At 38.4% G+C, this 10622-nt stretch overlaps 1 protein-coding gene across 1 annotated transcript in view; it reads right to left on the bottom strand.

Moving 5' to 3' along the window:
- Nucleotides 1-9361: 9361 nt before the first annotated feature.
- The window catches only part of PAPSS1 (3'-phosphoadenosine 5'-phosphosulfate synthase 1), a 98406-nt gene continuing 97145 nt past the window's right edge, over nucleotides 9362-10622 (bottom strand). Inside the window, exon 11 of the mRNA XM_029951366.1 lies at nucleotides 9362-10092. Coding sequence (XP_029807226.1) covers nucleotides 9954-10092 — 139 coding nt within the window. The 3' untranslated portion in view covers nucleotides 9362-9953. The remainder of the gene's footprint in view (nucleotides 10093-10622) is intronic.

Below are 10622 nucleotides of genomic sequence, written 5' to 3'. Positions count from 1 at the left end.
TGGCTGGAACAAACAATCCTAAAATTTGTATGGAACCAGAAAAGACCCCCTATAGCCATAGCAATCTTGAAAAAGAAAACAAAGGCAGGAGGCATCACAATCCCAGACTTCATGCTGTATTACAAAGCTGTAATCGCCAAGACCATATGGTACTGGCACACACACACACACACACAAAAGACACACGGATCAATGGAACAGAATAGAGAACCCAGAAATGGGCCCACAAATATATGGACAATTCATCTTTGACAAAGCAGGAAAGACTATCCAATGGAAATAAGACAATTTCTTTAGCAAATAGTGTTGGGAAAACTGGACAGGACCATGCAGAAGAATGAACCTGGACCGCTTTCTTACACCATACACAAAAATAAACTCAAAATATATGCCATGAAATGTTACTCAACAATCAAAAAGAATGAAATCTTGCCATTTGCAACTACGTGGATAGAATTAGGGGGTATTATGCTAAGTGAAATCAGTCAGAGAAAGACAAATATCATATAACTTCACCCATATGAGAAATTTAAGATACAATACAGGTGAACATAAGGGAAGGGAAGCAAAATGACATAAAATGACATAAAAACAGGGAGGGGGACAAAACATAAAAGAACAAAGAGGGTTGCTGGAGGTGTGTGGGAGGGGCGATGGGCGAAATGGGTAAGGGGCACTCAGGCATCTACTCCTGAAATTATTGTTGCACTACATGCTAATTAACTTTGATGTAAATTAAAAAAAATTATATTAAAAAATCTCATTGAAAGTAATACCACAAACTCCCCTGAAAACAGAGCTATTTGCTTTTACCGTATCACCTCTGCTCTCATTCAGAGTTACCCCAGTATATCCTCACCCTAGACTCCTTTCTAAAAAGATTGCCTTTTAAAAGTTTCCACTTAATAGAATTTTAATCACTGAAAACAGTTTTTGAGTTTGTCTCTAAGCTGTATTTTCTTTCCTTTATTGAGGTTCTTTGTTCTCTTTATTTCTAAGAGAAAACCTTTCATGAAAACCTTTAGTGCAATATTTTTAATCCATTAGAGATGTGAATAAAAGGAACCAAATCCCTTCCCTATTGTTCCAAAGATTTAAAAAAAAAAAAAAAAACTTAAGACCCCCTGTACAGTCATTATTTGCTATATGCTGATTCCCTTGAGCAATTGGGACATTAGAATTTTTCTTTTGTTCTCATGTTTTAAAAGGAAACTAAGTGAAAAGTGTTAATACAATGCACAGGATTCAGATTAAAACACTGAAGTCAGGAAATGCAGAGGTGAATGATCCCATAGGAACTTTAGCTCGTGTCCACTGACCACAGGCATGATGATCCATCAGCCCTACTCACTTGGTGTTTCTGTTGCTAAGTCTGACCTTCTGGCCACCAACCTTCATGAATCTGTATTTGCCGGGGCAGTCGTTATAAGTACAGAAGTGAACAAACTACTATTGGAATTATTGCTTGTTAAAATTCATATTTATTTTTATTCTCTGCAATTTATCTACTTTAAAAAAATAATTATTTGCATTCGCAAAGTTTTAGTTTCTGTGACCAAAAGAAATGTTGCTGAATCAACATGACGCTAAAAACTCTGGTCTATTCAGTAAACTGTTCAGTCAACATAGCCCTGCACTAAGTCAGATTGAATGTCTGACAGTTGAACTATATATTAATGTCATAAACAATCAATCTCACTCCCATAATAGGAAGCAATTGAGCATACATCACCCTGATTTCTTGGACTTTGTGGGGTTAAATCTGCTGAAGGTCTTGGGTCTCCTCCACGTAGCTCTCTCCCCCTACCCACCTATTCCCTTCCAAGTCAGAGAAGGGAATGGAAATGTGAGAGAGACACTAAATATGGTGTGTATTGGTCCATTTCCCATTCCTGTGCCCTCCTCTAGTAGAAACTCTGCCGTCAGAACCCCATGCTGTGGAAGTCATGGTCAGTCTAGAGGAGCGGTTGGCAAACTCCTCCCAAATAAGGGTCAGCAAATATTTTCAGCTTTTCAAGTCAAAAGGTCTTTGACTCAGCTACTCAACTCTGCTCTTAGAGCACAAAAGTAGCCACTGACATACTTAAACAAATGCGTGTAGCTATGTTCCAACACACCTTTGTTTACAAGGACAGGCAGGGAGCCAGGTCGTAGTCTGTCAACTCCTGATCTGGGGAACTCGGCTTATCTGGGTGTTTTTTTCCCCTATTTTATCAAGAGTATGGTCCGTTTTATTGCTCAGTAACTCAACATTGTTTTGTTTTGTTTTGACTGTACACTGTTGTCTAATTCTATTTTATATCTTGTTACCACTATTCTAATTGATTCTATCATTTATCCTCATCATAAAGTTTCTAGCCCCTAGTCAGGATTCCTTTATAGAATTCTCTTTACCTTTAACCACAACTCCAATGCCCCCCTGCCATTGTCCACTAGGAAGTACAACTGAGCCAGGATACTTGAGTTGTAATACCTGTATTAATTAGTGATTTCTGGAGGTGCCTGGGTGGCCCGTCAGTTGAGCATCAGATTCCTGGTTTTGGCTCAGATCATGATCTCATAGTTCATGGGGAAGGCTCTGCACTAACAGCACAAAGCTTACCTGGGATTCTCCGTCTCTCCCTGTCTCTCTGCCCCTGCCCTACTCTTGCTCACACTCACTCTGTCTCAAAATAAATAAACATTTTTTTAAAAATTAGTGATTGCTGTATAACAAAGCACCCCAAAACTGTGGTTTAAAACAATTACTTAATATTATTTTTCATGAATCTCTGGATCAGACCTGGTAAGTTAAGTCTCACCTCACATCTCATAATTTTCTCACTTATTCTTGGTATTATTTCAAATGAACTGATAAAATTATTTCATCTAACTCAACCCCCAAAAATTCATTGAGGTTTTAATTGCCCCAAACACTAATTTTGAGAAGATTGACATTTCTATGATATTGTCTTTCCACCTAGTACCATAGTGTACTGCTCCAATTTTTTTTCAGGTCTTGCTTCATATCTTTTCATAACATTTTATAGTTTTATTTAACTAGACCTGTTTCTTCTCTTTTTAATTTTGTTGCTAAGTATTTTACAGGTAGGTGGCTATTATCTGGGACTAGGATATTTTGTATTCACAAACTTGGGAATTTCCCTGTGAAATCTGAAACCAGCCCCCACATCCGGAGGGCAAGGAGAGAGGGAAGAAAGACTAGCCACTCTACATTGGGAGGGGGCAAGCTTAAGAAGCAAGGGAACTTACCTAGGAAGCTCTCCCCACCAGCCCACCAAAAATTTAAAAGATTATAGAAAGGCCTTAACAGGATTCATTCACACATACTGTCCAGATAGTCCCACAAACATCTCGCTCTTTCAAGTCTGTAACCTTGGAAATGCGAAGCGCAAGGGAGGGGTGAGGAACCTCCAGCTCCCCGCCCATTCTGGTCAGTTTCTGGGCCATTTAGCCGTCACAGTCACCCGATGACCTCCTTCAATAGACATTTTCATTCGTAGTCAAGTATTAATAATACCGAATTTTTGGTTTTGCACATTTTGTGTGATTTTGGCGTTCGCACTTTTATCTTACACCCAACCTCTTTACCAAAGTTAACTTTTAAATTCTCATTTAGCAAAATCATGTTATACTCAATTTTTATTTCAATTCTCATTTTTAAACTTCTGCTTTTCCCTTCTCCCTTCCCTTCTCTTAATATTCTTAACTACGCCGGTTATTGTTGTAAGCTTAAACAAAATAATACACGTAAAGCACTGAGCATCTCAAAATGCTGAGTAAATACTCAGGGGCGTCTGGATGGCTCAATTAGTTAAGCGTCCGACTTCGGCTCAGGTCAAGATCTCCCAGTTTGTGGATTCGAGCCCTGTGTCAGGTTCTGTGCTGAAAGTTCGGAACCTGGAGCCTGCTTCAGATTCTGTAACTCCTCTCTCTCTGCCCCTCCCTTGCTTGCACTCTCACTCTCTCTCAAAATAAATAAAAATATTTAAAAAAATAGTAAACATTATTAAGATTTCAATGATGTTTATTCAAGATAAATTTAAATTTTATGCTATTCTTTATTCATCATCCTACTCTTAGCTATGAGGTCTTTTGACTATGAGCAGGAAAGAATCCCTACATAGAAGTCTGGGAAAAAGTATACAAGTTTGTACCTCAGAGTCCTAATACCGTAATACTGTTATATCCCCAAAAGATGCAAATGATTAGCTAGTATATGACACACCATTTATAGTTCAATTCTAAAAGTCAAATATATTTAAGATTTTGTTATTATCAAAGGTGTCAAGCTGAACTCAGCTTTCATCTGAAGTGTAATGCTTGTAAAATGCAGCTTTAATGTGACTAATGGCCACATTAATTAAAGCAGGCCTTCCTCATTAAACTTAATGGTGAGAATAAACTATCTTTCTAATCCTGATCTACCACTCTTCATATTTTAAAATATCTTTCACTGATTCCGTTTTTCAAAGTACTATCATTTTTTCAATGATTTTCTCTTTTACATTTGAATTAGTCCATGCTTGTTTTAGACAAATGTATTTTTCTGCATTTTCTCTTTGCCAAAATGTACTTGTTTTCTTAATCTAGGAAACACAAGGAAAATGCAAGGGAAAAAAGTATGGCTGAACCGAGAACAGTGTTTGTCTTAGATTTGTTGTGTGTGTGTGTGTGTGTTTTAATGTTTGTTTACTTTTGACAAGAGAGAGGGAGACAGAGGAAATAAAGTAGGCTCCACACTTTCAACACTGAGCCCAATGTGGGGCTTGAACTCACAAACCTTGAACTCGTGACCTGAGCTGAAGTTGGACGCTTTACCAACTGAGCCAGCCAGGCACCCCTTACATTTGTTATTGAACATGTATCTGCATTTGTCACTTTGTAAAGTGGGCTAGAGAGTGATACTATGATGCAAAGATTACAAGGTATTGTCTCAAAGATATTGGTATCACTGTGTTTCTGGACCAAAAGACTACATCTTGAAATATAATGATAAAGGAGTACTTTACACACATTGCCTCATAATTCTGACTATGACCTTCACAGATAAGGAAACAGGCTTTGTAAAGCTTCAGGTCACAACCAACAAGGAATTGATCAAATTTTATTTCCAAGCCTGAATTCTTAATCACAAAAAAATTCTTACTCTCCCTTAAACTTGTTCCTTGGCTTAAGCCAAACTATCTATATATCTAAGCTTCTAACTTTTTTCTTATTCGAGTTTCTGCAATAGCTGTATATGTGAGTAGCTCATTGGAATTAGCCCACAATATATCAAAAGTCAAATTCCTATTTCTGCACCTATGTAGAACATGTGTGTGTGTATCTACATGTACATGTCCCTAGATCACACAAGATAGCACTAACCACACTCTGAGGTTGAAAAATCTTGTAGGGCAAACTTGGGGCAACCAGGCAGTGAATCCAGACGTGTTGAACATAGCTCCTCTTTCTTTTGAATTACTCGAATCGGCTGGTTTTTCTTGGGGAAGAAATAAGGCACCAGTATGTTCACTTTTAACAGATGCCTACGTTCTTTTGGGCAATTGGAGTGGTTGTGCGGTCAGGGAGAACAAACACTCTTCAAAGAGGATAAGCCAGAGCTGGTGTGAGGAATGCAGTTGAGAGAGTCCACACTCTAATTCATTTCAGTGGAGATGAAGACAGATCATTACAGATGCTCAGTGTTGGTGCAGGTCTGGGAGATAGAGGTCCGTGATGAAATTTTCCAATGTTTCATATTTCAGTTCCTCAAATCTTGGCCCTCAATCCTGGCATCATTTTCCTTGGAAATCAGAGGAAGTAGGAAGTCAGGGTAAGGCAGAGGCTTCAACCTTAACACACCCCTGCTTAGTCAGCTCTCAAGTACATGTCTTTAGGGAAGCTGGCTTTTACCTTGGTCCAGAAAACACTCACTTGGAGTTAAGTGGGCACGATGCTCCTTGTGCCATTTTTATATAATTATATTCAAGACAAGAATGTGTGGAGCAGGGAATGGAATCCAGCAGAAATATAACCCAAGAGGTGTGTAGGCTCTCTAAGAAATATACCACACACACACAAGAGGCCCAGTGGTCAAAAACTTCCTTCCTTTGTGAGCCAACCAACCCCTGGATACATATGTGCTAATAAAAATAGACCATATGTAGGAAGCATGACTTCCGAATTTTTCTTGATAAAGTATCTGAATGCTGACTTCCAGAGATAGACATAATTGGTCCCCTCTTAGATGAAAGTAAAACTCAAATATGTGGTCTGGATTACCAAAGTAGAACAGAGAATTGACAGATTTAATTAAAACATTATATTTTTGCCAAGATGATTGCACTTTCTTTTCCTCTTTTCTTTAAAAAGGAGTATTTTTCCATTCTCTTTTCCAGCTGATGGATAGATAAAAAATGGCACTGAGATTTCCAAGACCACTTGGCAGGAAAGGTTGAATGTAAAAAGGCTGAATGTTTTATAGATTGGTTTGTACTCATTTTTATGGACTGGGAAGAAGAAAAATTAAATTTGTGTGTATCAGATTTTTCAGTTAAAGACACACACACCAACCATGTGGAGTAGTGGAAATGACTGGGTGCTTTTATTTTCTTCCCCATCTCTCTGCAACACACAAGTGGGTGGCCAATCCCAACGGCGTAGAATCACGTCTTCATCATGTCCCTCTTTGGCAGGCGGGAGGTCAGGGGTACAGTGGGGACCAGATTCAGGAAGGGACAATTACAGGATAGAACAAAAAGTTACTTTTTAGAACACATTTCACCTTAATGCTATTAATCGTAACGTCTTTTCTTCATGATCTCATCTTGATTTTATGAGTATAAAGGACAAGTTTCCTAAGTGCCAAGTATTTTTTTAAAGATGCTTTTCTTCTGTATTTTAAACTCTTAAAATACACAGCTGACAGTAAAAGTCATCTTGAAATTTAGCAGTATCAAGATTTATATGAAATACACATTTCCTCACATGCTTATGTTAGATCAGGGTGCTGGCCTGCTGGCAAACCAGAGAAACTCCAGATAATTCTGGCAGCAAAGAAATTTATAGGAAGGCAATTGGGTATCTTAGAGAATTGATGGAAAACACAAGAGAATGAGGCTTAGAAAATGGTCAGGTATGAAAGCTGGTGTAGAGGAATGATCCAAGGTCACACCACTGGAATATTGTAGATAGGATACTACTTCTGCAAAAAAAAAAAAAAAAACCATCCCCACGGGCTCCACTTCCACTTGATCCTAACAGTCCCCAGAATCTCAACTGTACCACTGCCACCATGAATCCATGACTCGTTTTGTCTCTATATCTTTGCATCACTTCCTACACATTTTCAACATTTTAGGTAGGAGTTTCTACATTAGCTGAGGTGCTATGTTATATCTTAGCTGTTTGCGGCTGAAGAGGGAAAATCTATGGTGCCCTTCAACCTATGTAGACTTATATAAAGGAGTTCTCCCTTAAAAAAGAGATATAGATAATGTGGCACCAAAATAATACCAATTATTTCCATAAACATATCCATCCATATAACTCTCTATATCACCTAGTGAATATTTGTATTCAGTATCCATGAGTGAACGAAATCTATCCACTAGAAAGTATCTATTCATAGTCTCCATTTTTTTCTATTTATCAACTTTCGCACTGATTCTCTCCATAATCCAATTCTACTTTTTTCTATTTTTCCTTCTATTTCTTTGCCTAGTGGTATTTTATTCCCACTCACCTTAACGACAATACACTATCTTCATGTATACTCCACCGTCTCATTTTAATGCTAGATTTTTAAGAGTAGATCATGACTATTTCATAGAAAGTGGGATTGCAAATCAAAAACGCTGACATCACAACCCAAACTGTATAAACATCTCAACCAAAACTAAATAACCATCTCCACTTGAACAGTCTACTTGAGGATATCCTACAAAAGCAAACTCGGTACGGTGCTCCCTCCCCAAATGGGTTGTCATCTCCCTAGCCCTAGCTACCATGTCTGTCTCTTCTGCTAGCACCAGCACCTCAGGTGTTTGAGAATATTAGAGCTATCTGGGGAGCCTAGTTGAGGTTTTGGATAGACAAAATGCGTTATCCCTTTCTCACTTCACTATACAACTGGATGTCCTCTTTGGAGAAGTGTCTATTCAGGTCTTCTGCCCATTTCTTCACTGGGTTATTCATTTTTCGTGTATGGAGTTTAGTGGGCTCCTTGTATATTTTGGATACTAGCCCTTTATCTGATATGCCATTTGCCACGATCTTTTCCCATTCTGTCAGTTACCTGTTAGTTTTTTTTATTGTTTCCTTTGCCGTGCAGAAGCTTTTTATCTTGATGAGGGCCCTGTAGTTCATTCTTATTCTTGATTCCCTTGCCTCTGGGGATGTGCCAAGGAAAAAATTCCTGCAATTGAGGTCAAGGAGGTTTTTTCCTGCTTGCTCCTCTAGGGTTTTGATGGTTAGCGATGCTCAGTGTTACTCATCATAAGGAAAATACAAATCAAAACCACACTGAGATACCACCTCACACCGGTCAGAGTGGCTAAAATGAACAAATCAAGAGACTATAGATGCTGGCGACGGTGTGGAGAGACAGGCACCCTCCTACACTGTTGGTGGGAATGTAAACTGGTGCAGCCGCTCTGGAAAACAGTGTGGAGGCTCCTCAAAAAAATATCGATAGAACTCCCTTATGACCCGGCAATAGCATTGCTGGGGATTTACCCAAGAGAGACAGAAATGCTGATGCATAGGAGCACATGTACCCCAGTGTTCATAGCAGCACTGTCAACAATAGCCAAAACATGGAAAGAACCTAAATGTCCATCAATTGATGAATGGATCAAAAAGATGTGGTGTATATATATATACAATGGAGTATTACATGGCAATGAGAAAGAATGAAATATGGCCATTTGTAGGAAAGTGGATGGACCTCGAGGGTGTCATGCTAAGCAAAATAAGTCAGGCAGAGAAGGACAGATACCATATGTTTGCACTCATCGGTCTAACAGGACAAACCTAACAGAGGACCATAGGGAGAGGAAGGGGGAAAGAGAGCTGGGGAGAGTGAGGGATACAAATCATGAAAGGCTATTGAATACTGAAAATGAACCATGGACTCAAGGTGGGGAGGGAGGGTAGGGGGTGATGGTCATGGTGGGGGGCACTTGTGGGGGAGAAGCACTGGGTGTATTATGGAAACCAATTTGAAAATAAACTATTAAAAAAATTCACTATACAAAACAGTGTAGGAGCTGATTATTAAACTTAAGGAATAAAAGATGCCTGTATTTTCCCTCCTCCATCAGAAATTTTTCACAAGAAGGAAAAGTTAAGTGTAAGCAAAACAAAAAATATCATATAAATAAGAAGTCAAAAAGTTTAATGTTATTGAATAGATTGAAAGTTCATTCAGGGCTTACACACATCATAAGAATACATTATAACAGCTGCGAGATCAATAGCTTACTGGAAGGAAGGAAGAAAGCAGTTTATATTTTCAAGGTAGAAAAAGAAAATCTAATTGCTACAGATGTCTTGTAAAATTCCCAAAACAAAGTCTAGTCAAGTTTACTGTTTAGTGAATTTTTTCTTTTTTCAAGGGATGAAAAATGAGATTCAATGTGTATACTATTGGTTACAACTAATATAACAACTTGAAAAAATCATAAGACAGAAGCATAAATAGAATATAAAAAGACAAGATTTTAAAACTGTATTGTAGGAATATTAACTATAGGAAGTGGAAAAGATACATTAAAACCAACAGTGTGTTACACTAGTTCAAAACAAAACTCGTAAGGCAGACCAAAACTGATGCTAGTTAAGGAAAGTGGTCTGTTTTTAGGAAGTGTGTCCAGACAGACACCACCACGAAGAAATGCCAACAGTAACTAAGTGGTCCCTCTTGTTACTCAGTTAAGTGTCAAAGGTAGAGCGACTGGGTCAACAGCTTAAGCTTTCTCCAAGGATTTGTAGTATTCCATCAGCACAGTCCAGGCTTTGGGAGCCATAAAGCCTTCCGGAGGTTTCTGGCCTTCTCGGGCAAGTCTGCGCATTCGTGTTCCTGAAATAAATTCAAAGTCTTCATGGCTAAACGAGAAAAAAAAGAAGACAATTATTTCCCATTTTTAAAATCTTAGTGATAGTAAAACTTAAAAAAACCTTTTTAAATGTTTTTTTTTTTTTTGAGAGAGAGGGAGACAGAGTAAAAGCAAGGGAAGAGCAGAGAAACAGGGAGAGAGACAATCCAAAGTAGGCTCCAGGCTCTGAGCTGTCAGCACAGAGCCCAACAAGGGGTCTGAATCCACAAACCGCAAGAATGACGTGAGCCAAGAAGTCAGATTCTCAACTGACTGAGCCACACAGGCACCCCAGTGATAGTGAAATTTTAAAAAGCATTTCTTCTGTTCATGGTAGATAAGCTTAATGGAAACAAAAAGATCTGGATAAAACACAGTACTGTACTTATAAATGAATGCTCAATCTGATTTCAAATTTGCCATTGAACAAAAACCACCATGCTATTGAAATACCCATTTTTAGAACTCGGAAACAAATTTTAATTGATGTATCTACTGAGATCACTGTAGATTCACATGCAATTGTAAGATAAAATACAG

The sequence above is a fragment of the Suricata suricatta genome, chromosome 1 (assembly GCF_006229205.1).
Source record: "Suricata suricatta isolate VVHF042 chromosome 1, meerkat_22Aug2017_6uvM2_HiC, whole genome shotgun sequence".
In the NCBI taxonomy this organism is placed as follows: domain Eukaryota; kingdom Metazoa; phylum Chordata; class Mammalia; order Carnivora; family Herpestidae; genus Suricata; species Suricata suricatta.
This window is presented reverse-complemented; position numbering and strand designations above follow the sequence as displayed.